Source organism: Zalophus californianus, chromosome 3, assembly GCF_009762305.2.
Source record: "Zalophus californianus isolate mZalCal1 chromosome 3, mZalCal1.pri.v2, whole genome shotgun sequence".
Lineage (NCBI taxonomy): Eukaryota > Metazoa > Chordata > Mammalia > Carnivora > Otariidae > Zalophus > Zalophus californianus.
In genome coordinates this window covers 101,844,123-101,860,317 of record NC_045597.1, presented here as the reverse complement: position 1 = coordinate 101,860,317, position 16,195 = coordinate 101,844,123, and the positions used below count along the sequence as shown (strand labels likewise).

The window sequence follows — 16,195 nt, the reverse complement described above, 5'->3', positions numbered from 1 at the left end:
GCTGGTGGCATCACAATTCCGGACTTCAAGCTCTATTACAAAGCTATAATCAAGACAGTATGGCACTGGCACAAAAACAGACACACAGATCAATGGAACAGAATGGAGAACTCAGAAATGGACTCTCAACTCTATGGCCAACTAATCTTTGACAAAGCAGGAAAGAATATCCAATGGAAAAAAAGAGAGTCTCTTCAACAAATGGTGTTGGGAAAATTGGACAGCCACATGCAGAAGAATGAAACTGGACCATTTCCTTACACCACACATAAACCAGACTCAAAATGGATGAAAGACCTAAATGTGAGACAGGAATCCCAACAAAATCCTTGAGGAGAACACAGGCTGCAACCTCTTTGACCTCAGCCACAGCAACTTTTTCCTAGAAACATGCCGAAGGCCAGGGAAGCAAGGGCAAAAATGAACTACTGGGACTTCATCAAGATAAAAACCTTTTGCACAGCAAAGGAAACAGTCGACAAAACCAAAAGACAACCAACAGAATGGAGAAGATATTTGCAAATGACATTATCAGATAAAGGGCTAGTATCCAAAATCTATAAAGAACTTATTAAACTCAACACCCAAGGAACAAATAATCCAGTCAAGAAATGGGCAGGAGACATGAACAGACATTTCTCCAAAGAAGACATCCAAATGGCCAACAGACACATGAAAAAGTGCTCAACATCACTCGGCATCAGGGAAATCCAAATCAAAATCTCAATGAGACACCACCTCACACCAGTCAGAATGGCTAAAATTAACAAGTCAGGAAACAAAAGATGTTGGCGAGAATGTGGAGAAAGGGGAACCCTCCTACGCTGTTGGTGGGAATGCAAGCTGGTGCAGCCACTCTGGAAAACAGTATGGAGGTTCCTCAGAAAGTTGAAAATAGAGCTACCCTACAACCCAGCAATTGCACTACTGGGTAATTATCCCAAAGATACAAAGGTAGTAATCCAAAGGGGCACATGCACCCCAATGTTTATAGCAGCAATGTCCACAACACCCAAATTATGGAAAAAGCCTAGATGTTCATTGACAGATGAATAGATAAAGAAGATGTGGAGATATATATATATATATATATATATATATATATATATAGGAATATTATGCAGCCATCAAAAAAATGAAATCTTACCATTTGCAATGAGGTGGATGGAACTAGAGGGCATTATGCTAAGTGAAACAAGTCAGTCAGAGAAAGACAAGTATCATATGATCTCACTGATATGAGGAATTTGAGAAGTAAGACAGAGGATCATAGGAGAAGGGACGGAAAAATGAAACAAGACAAAACCAGAGAGGGAGACAAACCACAAGCGACTCTTAATTTCAGGGAACAAAATGAGGGTTGCTGGAGTGGAGGGGGGTGGGAGGGATGGGGTGGCCGGGTGATGGACATTGGGGAGGTTATGGACATTGGGGAGAGTATGTACTCTGGTGAGTGCTGTGAATTGCGTAAGACTGATGAATCACAGACCTGTACCCCTGAAACAAATATTATATGTTAATAAAAAAACAAGAAAACTACATTTAGATAATAATAAAACCAAGTTTAACTTTTCTGAGGGTTCTTTGCTTATATTTAGTAACTTGTCCAGATTTAAACTGTACAATGTGTCTTTCCCAAGACATTCAACTATTGAAGTCTTTATTCAACCATTTTATTCTTCTTAGCCTGCTTCCTAGGGGCTACCCACTATCAATATAGCTTTGTGATAAGCCAGTAATTGGGGTAAAGAATATGCTCAAACACCTGAGCCCATGAGACCTGCTGACTGATCTGCTGGGAGGGGGTGCAGGTGCATTTAAAGTTGCAACCAGTTCTGAAGTTTGGGCTCTCTTACATCTTCCCTGCACACATGTAGTTTCCCAATGATACAGGGATGCGTAAAAGGTGTATACAATTCTTCTATGGCTCTCATACATATAGTATGTCCCTATTAAATTTTTGACTAACCCACCAATTGCCTTGAACTAGAACTACAATCTTTTTTTTTTTTTAAAGATTTTATTTATTTGAGAGAGAGAGAATGAGAGATAGAGAGCACGAGAGGGAAGAGGGTCAGAGGGAGAAGCAGACTCTCCACTGAGCAGGGAGCCCAATGTGGGACTTGATCCCGGGACTCCAGGATCATGACCTGAGCCGAAGGCAGTCGCTTAACCAACTGAGCCACCCAAGCGCCCTAGAACTACAATCTTGGCCTAGTTCAGATACAGCTTTTCCTCATCCATTCTCAATCAAGTCCACTACTCTTAGATGGTAGAGCTACAGGTTTTTGCCCTCCACCCAGATCAAGTCTGCTCATCTGCCAACAGAACTGGTGGTTTTCATGACCAGCTTAGACTGGAAAGCCACAGTTCTCACCAACATAGATTGGGGAGGAGAAGGGCAGTAGTAACAGTCACAGGCAAAAGGGCCAGAGAATCCATCTATCTTAAATGAAACACCAGTAATTTTTAAAAAATAAATGCTTCTTAATTTGTTGTCTGCTTTTGGTAATTTCCAGTACCCTAACATAGTTGTTTTGCAATTTTTTCCAGTGTCATACCTTTTTTTTTTTTTTTGCAGAGGAGGAACTGCCAACTGTGTTATGTCACCATCACTAGAAGTCTTCTGAACATTTCTGCTTTTGAAAGAGTAAGAACATCTTACAAGTCCTTAGAGCTATTCTAAAATACCATTCTATCAAAACTATCAGGTCCTTTTGCACATATCTCTTTCTACTATCTAAAAAATGCACTAAAATCACAAAAAAATATATTTTAAAAGCCATCATAATTATTCAGCTACACAATTTACAAGATTGTGGGCCATTTCTTTATGTTGTTGCTGCTATTCCCTTAAAGTGTGGTTGAGCTGAAGGTCCAGAGACTAGGCTGAACAAGGGCAAAACCACAGAGACAAAAATCATGAGTTAAATCCAGCTGTACTTTCAGTGTATTTTTCCAATCTCTGTAGAGCCTCCCTCCCAGGTATATAGCATTTATGCCCTTATTTTTTGTGTTGTTTTCATACTGCTGCTGTAACAAATTACCACAAAATTGGTAGCTTAAAACAAATTTATTATCTTACAATGCTATAGGTCAGAAGTCTAACAAAAGTCTTACCATGCTAAAATCAACTTGTCAGCAAGGTTATGCTCCTTTTGGAAGTTACACAAGCGGGAATTCATTCCTTCCTTTTCCCAGTTTCTAGAGGCTCCCCTCATTCCTTAGTTCCTGGCTACCTTCTTCAAATCCAACAATAGTAGGCCAAGTTCTCATATTACACCACTCAGACACTGACTCTCTTCTGCCTTTTCTCCACTTTAAAAATTCTTACGGAGCGCCTGGCTGCCTCAAGTCAATTGGGCGTCCAACTCTTGAGTCAGATTCTTGATTTTGGCTCAGGTCTTGAGCTCAGAGTCATGAGAGCCCTGTGTTGGGTTCCACATGGAGCCTGCTTAAGATTCTCTCTCTCTCCCTCTGCCGCTATCCCCCTGCCCAAGAACCAGCATACACAGTCTCTCTCTAAAACAAACAAACAAAAAAAAGAACCCTTGTGATTACACTAGGCCCACCCAGATAATCCAGGATAAATCTCCCAATCTTAAAGTCAGTTAATTAGCAACCCTAATTCCATCTGCTCCCTTGATCCCTGCTGGCCATGTAACCTAAATTCACAGGTTTTAGGATGTGGACACGTTTAAGTTGTAGACAGGTTCATTAGCCTGCCTACCATTCATTCTTATTAAAACCTCTGCTTGAGAAAGTCAATTACCATATGGTTTCACTCATTTGTGGAACATAAGGAATAGCATGGAGGACATTAGGAGAAGGGAGGGAAAAATGAAGGGAGGGAAATCGGAGGGAGAGATGAACCATGAGAGACTATGGACTCCAAGAAACAAACTGAGGGTTTTAGTGGGGGGAGGGACGGGTTAGCACAGTGATGGGTATTAAGGAGGGCACATATTGCAGGGACCAATGGGTGTTATATGCAAACAATGAATCATGGAACACTACATGAAAACCTAATGATGTATTGTACAGTGATAACATAAATAAATAAATAAATAAATAAATAAATAAATAAATAAATAAATAAATAAAAATAAAACCTCTGCTCAGTAAAGATCTCACAAATTTACATTTGGGCATAAATGTCTCCTAGGTTAATGTCTGTATCATTTCCAGGGCTACTTATTTTATAAGGAGTAACAATCAAGGGAATAAATCTCTACTTATGGTTTTGGGAATCTGCCATTAGAAGATAAAGGATAGGTATATGAGGAGGTAGAGAGAAGTATCCAACAAATCACATCGTTAACGTCAATTACCTTGCCTAGACTATAAAAACTGATCATGCCTACATTTTTTTTTTTTTGCCCACATATCTTTTAAAGACCAGTTTTATAAAATACCCTTAAAAAAGTTAAACAGGCTTAGAGCTTATCTGGCAGGTGCTTAATATAAAAAGTGAAACTACAAGATTTCAAAATAGATGTAAATAAAAGAACTATCAAAACTGAACATTGCCATAAATGCCAAAATTCTATTTCCTAAAGTTTGATTTGAAAATGTTTTGTTTTTTTAAAAGATTTTTTATTTATTCATTTGAGAGAGAGAGAAAGAAAGAGCAATCAAGAGCACGAGTTGGGGGGAGGGTCAGAGGGAAAAGGAGGAGCAGACTCCCCGCTGAGCAGGGAAGCCCAATGGGAGGCTTGATCCCAGGACCCCGGGATCATGACCTGAGCCAAAGGCAACCACTTAACCAACTAAGCCACCCAGGTGCCCCGAAAATATAAGTTAATCATACATTAATTTTATCTCATTCCGAAAGGTCAACCTATGCTAATTGTGTATGTATGGCATAAATGAATATTTTACATAAGTTATCAAATGTTCAATGTCATTGTTTTAGTATTTAATTTTTAGAAAAGTAAATGTTTATAGATGAACACTTGTGTATGTTATTCTTCAAGTGCTAAGAGGCATGACAAGTAATTTATAACTTTGAAAATGTAAAATTTAAGTTTGTAACAATTATAATTTAAAAATTCTTTTAAAAAACAGGTATAAGAACTTTATGGCAGCACCTGGGTGGCTCAGTCATTTAAGTGTCTGCCTTCAGCTCAGGTCATAATCCCAGGGTCATGGATCAAGCCCCACATCGGCTGCCTCTCCCTCTCCCACTTCTGTTTGTACTCTCTCTCTCTGTCAAATAAATAAAATCTTTAAAAAAAATTATTAAAAAAAAAGAACATTATGAAATCTTCTTAAGATGCCCAGTTCACATAAGGCCCAAAATACACAGATACCCTCTCATTTTCTGTCATTCTCAACCCTCTGCTGCTATACTCCACGCTTACCAAACTACTTGCATGTTTAAAATTCTTAACGTTAAGCATTTACATCGCTACTAATGCTCTTGTTCTGCCTTGAATTAATCTTTTTACCTAACTTCACCTGGCTTATTCTCACTTGTCTCTCAAGATTGAAGTGAGGCAATGCCTCCTTTGAAAACAATTTCCTGGCTTGATCTCTATTAAAAAGAGACACCTCCTGTGAGTTTGCATCAAGCCCTGTGCTGTCTTCCGTGGGAGCCTTTATCAATAGTGCTGCCACTATTCCCTTATGTAGCCCCCTACTAATCCCAAAGTTTACTGAGCCAGGGATCAAATTTTATCCTTGGTATCTCAGTATCTCACACACAGTAAATGTTTAAAAATAATGTTTGTTGGATAAAAGAAAACACATATACCTTTAATATGGTTAATTATCAAAAGTTTGATTGCTGGCCTTCTAATCTTTAAGAAAGACCAAATGTAAAAAATGAAAGCAAAGTGGCAGACTGGCATGACACAGACCCCCCCCCCAAAACAAACCAAAACACTTTATAAAATATGACAATGTTTTAAAATACATAGCTGAACTTCAAAGAAAAAAAAGGAGATAAAAAGGGTGAGAGAAACAAAGAGGGAACTGAAAGGCAAAAGCAAGCACACAAGGTGACTCTGAAGAAACCCAGGGGATTATCAACTCTGGATTATAGGCCCTAATAGCTAGGAATTGGGGATTGGGATTTTATAGGATAAGCCTTTTAGCTGCTAAAAGCCTGCTAATGTGACTCACAGAGATGTGTGCAAATTGGCCATGCTCTGATAGATTCAAGAAACTAAGAATTGTAAAAGAAAAGTCTGTTTATGTCTGCAAATACCATGTATTTTAGCCTAGCAGTGATAATGTGAATTATTTAACTCTGAGACTGATAAGGTATACCCAGCCCAGGGGAGGTGGTCTCTGGCATGTATCCAGACAAGGCTATGTCCAGAATTATCCCAGCTTCACAGTAAATATAAATAAAGTGAGATCTGGAAACTATGATTCCTGAGGGACGGGAAACAAAAGCAAAAATGAAACAAAAGCAAAAAGGGACTTCACCAAGTGAAAGATTCTGCACAGTTAAGGAAACAATTAACAAAACTAAAAGGCAACCTTCAGAATGGGAGAAGATAATTGCAAATAACATATCAGATAAAGGGTTGGTATCCAAAATCTATAAAGAACTTACCAAACTCAACATCCAAAAAACAAATAATCTTCTTCTTAAGATAGCGCAGAGGAGGGGCACCTGGGTGGCTCAGTCGGTTAAGTGTCTGCCTTAGGCTCAAGTCATGATCCCAGGGTCCTGGAATCGAGCCCCGTATCTGGGTTCCCTGCTCATGAGGGAGCCTGCTTCTCCCTCTGCTGCTCCCCCTGCTTGTGCTCTCTCTCTCGCTGTCTCTCAAATAAACAAATAAAATCTTAAAAAAAAAAAACCTGACATCCCAATTCCTACATTAAAAAAAAAAGGAAAGGGCAAAGGACATGAATAGACATTTCTCCAAAGAGGACATACAAATGTCTAACAGACACATGAAAGGATGCTCAACATCACTCATCATCAGAGAAATACAAATCAAAACTACAATGAGATATCACCTCACACTTGTCCAAATGGCTAAAATTAACAGCACACAAAATAACAGATGTTGGCAAGGATGTGGAGAAAGAACCCACTTACACTGTTGGCAGGAATGCAAACTGATACAGTCACTCTGGAAAAGTGTGGAGGTTCCTCAAAAAGCTAAAAACAGAACTACACTACAGTCCAGCAACTGCACTACTAGGTATTTACCCAATTCGAAGGGACACATGCACCCATGTGTTTATAACAGCATTATCAATAACAACAGCCAAATTATGGACAGAACCCAAATGTCCATTGATTGATGAATGGATAAAGAAGTTGTAGTACAGTAACTTAAAAAAAAAAAAAGTTGTGGGGTGGTACACACACACACACACACACACACACACACACACACACACACAATGGAATATTAGTCAGCCATAAAAAGGAATGAGATCTTGACATTTGCGATGCCTTAGATGGAGCTAGAGTGTATTATGCTAAGCAAAGTCAGTCAGAGAAAGGCAAATACCATATGATTTCACTCACATATGGAATTTAATAAAGGAAAAAGATGAACATGGGGGAGAGGGGAAAAAGAGAGAGGAAAACCAGAGAACAGATTCAACCATAGAGAACAAACTGAGGGTTGCTGGAGGGGAGGTGGGCAAGGGTATAGGTTAAAAGGGTGATGGGTATTAAGGAGGGCACTTGTGATGAGCACTGGGTGCTCGATCTAAGTGATGAATCCTAAGTTCTCCTCCTGAAACTAATATTACACTATGTATTAACCAACTGGAATTTAAACAAAAACTTGGAGGAAAAAAAATCTGACAAAACATATACAGGATTTACATGCTGAAAACAGTAAGACACTGATAAAAGAAATCAAAGAAGATGTAACCTGGAGAGACCATGTTCATAAAATGAAAGATTCTGCATAGCAAACATACCAATTCTCCCTAAACTATCTAGAGATTTAAGGTAATTACAATGAAAATTCCAGCAGAACTTTTGGTAGATATAAATAAAACAATTCTAAAATGTAAATGGAAAAGCAAAGAAGCTAGAAAAGTCAAAACAACTGTGCAAAGGAGAAACAGAGTTGGAGCAATCACACCACCTAAATTAAACACTTAAAAAACTACAGAAACCAAGAGCATCTAGACATATACCCACACAAATATGGCCAAATGTTTTTGACAAAGGCATAAAAGTCAGTCAATGGAGAAAGGAAGTTCTTTTCAACAAATGATACTGGAACAACTGAACATTCATTTGCAAAAAAGAACCATGACCCAAAACTCTTACCTTATACAAAAAATTAACTTGAAATAGATAACAGATCTACATACAAAATGTAAAACTTTTAAAATAAAACATAGAATTGGCCATATGATCAAAGTTAACTAGTGATTAAGTCATGTTGATAACATGGCCTTCTGATATGCGATGAAAAAGGCAATAAATTCACCTCAATGGTATTCTTTCCAAAATCCCACAACTCAACTGTTTTCAAAAGCAAAACAGAGACAAACCCAAATTGAACGACATTCTACAAAATACCTGATTCAACCTCCTCAAAACTGTTAAGGAGATGAAAAATAAGGAAGACTGAGAAACTTTCAAAGACCAGAGACTAAACAAACCAAAAAGACATGATGACTAAATGCTTGGATCCTAAAACAGAAAAGAGACTTTAGTGGAAAAACTAGTTAAAAGTTAAGCTAATAACAAGGGACCAATGTTGGTTTTGCAGTTTTGACACATATATCATGGTAATATAAGCTGCTAACAGTAGGGAGAGCTGGGTGAGGATATACTAGAACGTACTGGACTATCTTTGCAACTTTCTATAAATGTAAAATAAACCAAAAATTTTTTTAAGTTTATTTTTAAAACATATGAGAAAGCTCTGGGACCTGGTGCAAAGAGTTCTTAGACATGCCACCGAAACATGACCCATAAAGTAAAAAATTAATAAACTGACAGGACAACACACCTATTATAATGGCTAAAATAAAAAATACTAGCACCAAGTGCTGATGAGTACAAAGAGCAACTGGAACTCTCATACATTGCTGGTGAAATGTAAAATGGTTCAGTCACTCAAGAAATCAGTTTGGCCATTTCTTTTTTTTTTAATTAAGTTTTTAATTCCAGTATAGTTAACATACAATGTTACACGAGTTTCAGGTGTACAATACAGTGACTCAACAATTCCATACATCACCCAGGGCTCATCATGACAAATGCACTCCTGAATCCCCATCACCTATTTCATCCAATCCCCCCACCCACCTCCCCTCTGATAATCATCAGTTTGTTCTCTACAATTAAGTTTGTTTCTTAGTTTGTCTTTTTTTTCCTTTTGCTTGTTTCTTAAATTTTACATGAATGAAGTCATGTGGTATTTGTCTTTCTGACTTATTTCACTTAGCACTATAACCTCTAGCTCCATCCATGATGTTGCAAATGGCAAGATTTCATTTTTTTTTATGGCTGAATAATATTCCTCTGTGTCTGTGTGCATGTGCGCACGCGCACGCACACACACACACACACACACACACACACACACACACACACACTTCTTTATCCATTCATCTATCATTGAACACACTTGGGCTGCTTCCCTATCTTGGTTATTGTAAATAATGCTGCTATAAACATAGGGATCCATGTATCCCTTTGAGTAAGTGTTTTCATATTTTTGGGGTAAATACCCAGGAGTGCGATTACTGGATCATAGGGTATTTCTACTTTTAACTTTTTGAGGAGCCTCCATACTATTCTCCCCAATGGCTGCACCAGTTTGCATTCCCACCAACAGTGCAAAAGGGATCCTTTTTCTCCACATTCTCACCAACACTTACTGTTTCTTGTGTTTTTTACTTCAGTCATTCTGACAGGTGTGAGCTGGTACCTCACTGTAATTTTGATTTGCATTTCCTTGATGATGAGCAATGTTCAGCATCTTTTCACATGTCTGTTTGGCCATCTGGATGTATTTTTTGAAGAAATGTCTGTTCAGGCTTGCCCATTTTTTAATTGTGTTATTTGTTTTTTGGGTGTTGAGTTGTATCAGTTCTTTATATATTTTGGATACTAACCCTTTATGGGATAGGTCAGTTGCAAATATCTTTTCCCAATCAGTAGGCTGCCTTTTAGTTTTGTTGACTGTTTCCTTCATTGTGCAGAAGCCTAATATTCTGATGCAGTCACAATAATATGTTTTGGCCATTTTTTATAAAGTTAAAAATACTTACCGTATGACTAGCAATCTCAACCTAGGTATTTAGTCCAGTGAACTAAAAATGTACTTTCACACAAAAATCTGTTCACATATATTTATAACAGCTCTATTCATAAATGTCCAACCTAGAAACAACCTTAATATCCTTCAACAAGTGAATGAATAAACAAACTGTGACATACCCTCACAAAAGAATACTACTCAGCAATAAAAAGGAACAAGCTACTGATACAGAATACTTCAAAGGATCTTGAAAGCATTACACTGAAAGAAGCTAGTCTCAAACAGTTACTATATGATTCTATCTCTATGACATTCTTAAAAAGACAAAGCTATCAAAACTAAAAATATATCAGTAATTGCCAGAAATAATAATGGACAAGAAGTTTTTTGGTAGGCTACACAATTGTTGTATATCCTGATTATGGTAGGAGTTTTAAAAAACCTATATATATGTGTTGAAGTTCAGTGAACTATTCATTAAAAAAAAAGTCAATTTTACTATACGCTAATTTTTAAAATAAAAAAAATTTTTAAGTAAATGTAAAGGTTAAAAAAACTACTAACAAGTGATTTTCATTAATATAAAGAAATATATCACTAACAAGTACTTCATTAATACATAGAACGGTTTTGCTTATTTATTCAGCAAATATTTTTAAACTATGGACTATGTGTCAAACCCAGTTTTAGGAAATAAATATTAAAAAGCTGAACAGAATGAATATGTTTTGTCTGTGGAACGGACATGAATTGGGGGAGACTAGATATCAGACTGTAGTGGGTTACACAGTGTTCCCTCAAAATTCATGTCTATCTAGAAGCTTCAAAAAAAAAAGCTGAACAGAAATTATATAACAGCATTCAGAGTTTGATAAACATACTATGTAACATTATCTTACTAAACCCTCACAATTACTCTTACAGGTGCATATTATTTATTATTCTGTCTTTATCAACATAGAAATCAACTCAGAGAAATTAAGTAATTTTCCAAAAGTTGACAATAAGTATTTGAGCTAGAAATTAAACATAAGTGTGTCTAATTCAGTGTCTGGCCAAACAGTAGATATTCAATTAATGTTGAATGAATGAATACATGCAAAGTCATGCTCTATGATATCGTGCTGCTTTCTGATGTATTCTGTCATTTTAAATGTATATATTCACATTTTAAAAGATCAGAAGAGAATCTGGATGGATTAAATTAAATGGCAATGTACTAAATTCTCTTATATTTGTTTAAGTTCACAGTTTTTAAAAGATCACACTAAAATGACAGGCATACCCAGTTTATTTGCATTTGCAATTAGTTTTAGTGTACTACGGTCTACTTGTTATAGCAATCACACTAGAATGAAGAAAAAAGAAGCAAAGGTATCCTTTTTTCCTTTCTTAGAAATTCTTTAATAAAAAATCAAGGGGTGCGTGGGTGGCTCGGTTGGTTAAGCATCCGACTCTTGATTTCAGCTCAGGTCATGATCTCAGGGGCGTCGGGTTCCTTGCTTAGCATGGAGTCTGAGGATTCTCTCTCTCCCTCGCCTTCTGCCCCTCCCCCCATCTGCACACACGTTCTCTCTCAATCTAAAAAAAAAACTCAAGAGACCAACTCACACCAACACACTAATGTAAAACCAGTAAAAAAATTTATTTTAACTAGGTCTCCTTTCTTGACCATATACTCACACTTGAGACATTTTGGTGGTGATATGCTTCAACACCACCCCTACCAAAATAAGATAAAGACCTTTTAAGTGTGATGTACCTCTTATATTAATTTATCACATTTATAATTTAGATATAAGTGAATCATGATGTTACCACGTAACTGAGATCAACATTTTATCTCAAGTCAATTTCCAACAATAAATACTAAGTTTTCTATGATATGTAAATGTTCTATGCTAGTCATCAGAATTATAGTTAGGCACTACCCTAGATTCTGAAATATATTGTGCAGAAAGAGTTAACAGCAGGCCTGTGACTACTATCCTTAGAATGGCCTGCATGTAAGGCTGACCTTTGGCAGGCTTCTAGGAATCTGGATTTGGAGAGGGTTCTCAAAAAAAACCCTCCAATAGGAGTTACTCTGCTTGGGTGCCTGGGTGGTTCAGTCGTTAAGCATCTGCCTTCGGCTCAGGTCATGATCCCAGGGTCCTGGGATCGAGTCCCGCATCGGGCTCCCTGCTCCGCAGGAAGCCTGTTTCTCCCTCTCCCACTCCCCCTGCTTGTGTTCCCTCTCTGTGTCTCTCTGTCAAATAAATAAATAAAATCTTAAAAAGAAAAAAAAAGTTACTGTGCTTAAACTGTTTGTACAAACAATGTGGTTTACGCTAAAAACCTGCTCTCCTTCTGGGAGTCTGAAATTTTGTTATGTACCAGTCACAGGGTGCCAGCCCCCAAATATAAACCCAAGAGCTGAGCCTCTAACAAGCTTCCCTGGCAGAAAACGTTTCATACGTGTTATCACAACTAATTGCAAGGAAATTAAGTATGTTCTGTGCGACTCCATTAGCAAAGCACTCAAACACGAGTTCCTCCAAACTTTGCCTCAGGCACCTTTTCCCTGTGTTGATTTTGTTTGCAGACTGTCGCTGTAATAAATCGTAGTAAGTGCAACCATATGCTGAATTTTGTGCATCTTCCTAGCAAATCACTGAACCTGGGGGAGATGTTGGAGTTTCCCCAACACACACACTAAAAGTTACCTGAGTAAAACGTATACCTACCATCTTACCAGGCAATGTGCTCTTGGAGGAAAATCATTATTCATACACAACAAATCTTGCATAGATTGTGGAATAACATCTACAAAAACATTTAATAGTGAAAAAATTAGTATGTTCATTTTAAGGCAAAATTTTATAACATGTCTGAAAAAAAATCACATTATGTAACATGTCCTGCTAGTCCGTGTAGTTTTGCAATTGCTTAAGGATTTGTATCTAGGACTGGCTCTAAGATTTGGGATGACAGATGTCTCTCTCCCACTGTCCTTTATTTTTAAAAAGCCAGCCTCTAAAAACAAAAGTATTATTCTTACATGTGTAGTATTTCCTTTCTTCTAAGTCATGACTCAAACGTTTTCTCATCCTTCCTAGAAAGCCATGTTTTATCTGTTCTTCTTGGTCTGCCCTTGTCCTTACCTTTCTTCAAAATTCTACTTAGAATCTTGTCAACATCTTATCACCTCCTATGGCTAGTCTTTGCTGGCCTCTGGCCATCTTAAGTGTTCTTATAAAACCACTAACCAGCTTCCCACTTATTATCCATGCATCTTTAAGTACTTGTATTGCCATTTATAGTAAGATACTGACATAAATGATTCTTATTTATTCATAAATGCATAATAAATTCAAAGTATAAAGAATATTTGTTGATAAAAATATTTCCTTTTGCTGTACAGCCATCATTCCTTAGCAAATTTATATTTTGTTCATTTTCAAAATGAATAGGAGAACACTAAAGACTTGATGCTTTAACTGCGAAGCAATGAACAACCCCAACAAAATAAAAGATCAGTGCTCAAATCTTCTGATCTCCGATAGTATAGTTTTAAATGTGTATCTCCAAATTAAATGAGTTGATGATTTACTTGTAACTTCTATCATTAGGCACAGCTTTAATCACAACCAAACTGAAACTGCACAATACATATACATATACAATAATAACGACTTAACTAACTTAAATCCATTCATCTTCTCTCATATCATAGTCTCCTATATGAGTTCATCTCAGAAACACTGATTCTAAGCCTCATCATTATAAGAGCTTCTCCTTGATCTTTCCTCAAATAACAGCATTCAAGATTTCTCTACCTTTAACAGTTCCTTCATTAGTCAGCAGAATGTAGGACCTGGAAATCTCTGGGCTATTATCAGACTTCCCACCAGTTGCACATATTTCCCTCATCCCCTTACTCCTAAAGTACATACATTCATATTCTGGTGTAATTATTTTATTTAGTGTATAATTGTCACTATATATGTGTATAGATGGTCAGTATTATCTGTCCTAGTTTATGAATCTGAATACAGATGCTAACTATTGTTTCTAAAAAGAATGCACAGAATACAAAAGGTAATATAATTTTATTCCTATACAAGAAAAAGTACAAATATTTCAGGCCTACACTTACAAATGATAATCTGTTTTGATGAGAAAAACTTTTTTTAATTTATTTTTTCAATTGAAATATAACTGACATTTAACAGTATATTACTGTCAGGTATACTACATAACAACTCATTAATTGTATACACTACAAAATGATCACCGTAAGTCTAGTCAATATCTGTCACCAGTTAACAAAACAACTTTCCTTGTCATAAGAACTTTTACAATTTGCTCTCTGAGCAACTTTCAAGTACACAATACAGTACTATTAACTATCGTTACCATGCTGTACATTAATTACATCCCCATGACTTATTTATTTTATAACTGTAAATGTGTACCTTTTGCCCCTTTCATCCTTTATAGACCGTATCTCCCTTACTGGACTGTAAATTTCTTTTAACTGTGGATTAAAAGTGCACTCAATAAATATTTGTTAATCTAATTAGTTTTGAAATGAATGCTATGACTGTTCTCTAAAAAGATCATATTCTGTTTCAGATGTAGGGAAACAACTTGGCAAATGTAAAACATCTCCAGAGGACATAACCTAATTAAGAGAACTAAATTCATAATTCAAAATTATAATCACTCTTACACTCAAGAGTTTCAAAATATGTAGTTAACAACTTACCTTCCAATACTTCATCCTTTCCTTCTTTATCAGTGGAGTCTTGTACAAGATAATGATGAGTGACTGAGAACTTGAAGTCGGCAAAGGAAATTTCATCTGATTTCTCTTCCCATGTGCCAGAAGTAAATATACCCTATATTTAACAACAAAATGGAAAAACATCCTCAAATATTTAAAAAGAAAATTCCCTTAAAATATTAACTATCAAGTGACATACAAAATTATAATTTCTGAATAATTTTGTGAGATCAATATATAAAATCAAGAAAATACAGTAAGTCCCATGCCTCTTACACACACACACACACAAAAAACCTCTCTACCATTAGCAGAATCTCTGAGTTACTTTTAGCTGAAAATGATAAAATATTATAAATTTTATAATTTAGAAAAAAACATATGGCAATAAAATGTACTTTTATAAAAATCTCAAATCTGATAACATCACTATATAGTACAGAGCATTACTGGATATCAGAAATTGCTTAATGAAAAAGCAGTTTGTAGAATCAACTTGAGTGACATGACATTTGTAGCACTTATTTGCTTAATATGTTCTGCAACCATCTTTATCAAGCTTTGGTATTCAAATATTTTCATTTAAATAGCAACTCCTTGACTGGAAAAGATTTTAATTAAAAGTTCCAAAGAGCCCCCTCACTTATACAACATAATCCTAAAAAAAGGATTTTTCCCATGGGCCTCCAATCTCCCATAGCTATTCCTTCCACTGGAGAGGAGGTATATCGTCATTACAGCATATAGCACCACTATGAGGCAGGAAATACCAACCCAGCAACTTGGCAAGCACAGTCCAGTTTCAAACTACACAGAAAATACGTAAGGAATGAGTCTGTGAGTTGCTGGGTCTTTATAAAAAGTGTTTTCATGACCATACCTAATGTAGAACACTCAAATTTTTTATGTGTGTTGCTGGCAAAGTTAAGGGTATCTTATTAAGTTAATATATCAAACAGCAATCTTTTTATTAAGAGAAAAACCATGTATGATACATATCAAAACCTATAATTTTATATGTTGGGTGTCTCTAAAGTGAGGTTAACCTATATTGAATTAAGACATATACGGCCCATACAAAATTCTCAAATTGTAATAAGCATTATAATGATATACACAAGAGCTTGGTATGCTACAAGGAATGCCCACTATAAAGCAGTTAAGGCTAAAACTAAGGACAAGGGAGAAGCCCAGAAAATGAGAAAAAACCTCATTTGTCAAG

The 16,195-nt window shown here is 36.4% G+C and overlaps 1 protein-coding gene across 3 annotated transcripts in view; it reads right to left on the bottom strand.

The window, feature by feature from the left end:
- The window catches only part of RAB3GAP1 (RAB3 GTPase activating protein catalytic subunit 1), a 117,446-nt gene that overhangs the window by 65,343 nt on the left and 35,908 nt on the right, over positions 1 to 16,195 (bottom strand). For all 3 annotated transcript variants that reach the window (XM_027589529.2, XM_027589531.2, XM_027589532.2), the window contains exons 4-5: positions 14,956 to 15,088; positions 12,932 to 13,010 (exon numbers count right to left, since the gene is read on the bottom strand). In XM_027589529.2, the coding sequence (XP_027445330.1) occupies positions 12,932 to 13,010; positions 14,956 to 15,088 (212 nt within the window). The remainder of the gene's footprint in view (positions 1 to 12,931; positions 13,011 to 14,955; positions 15,089 to 16,195) is intronic.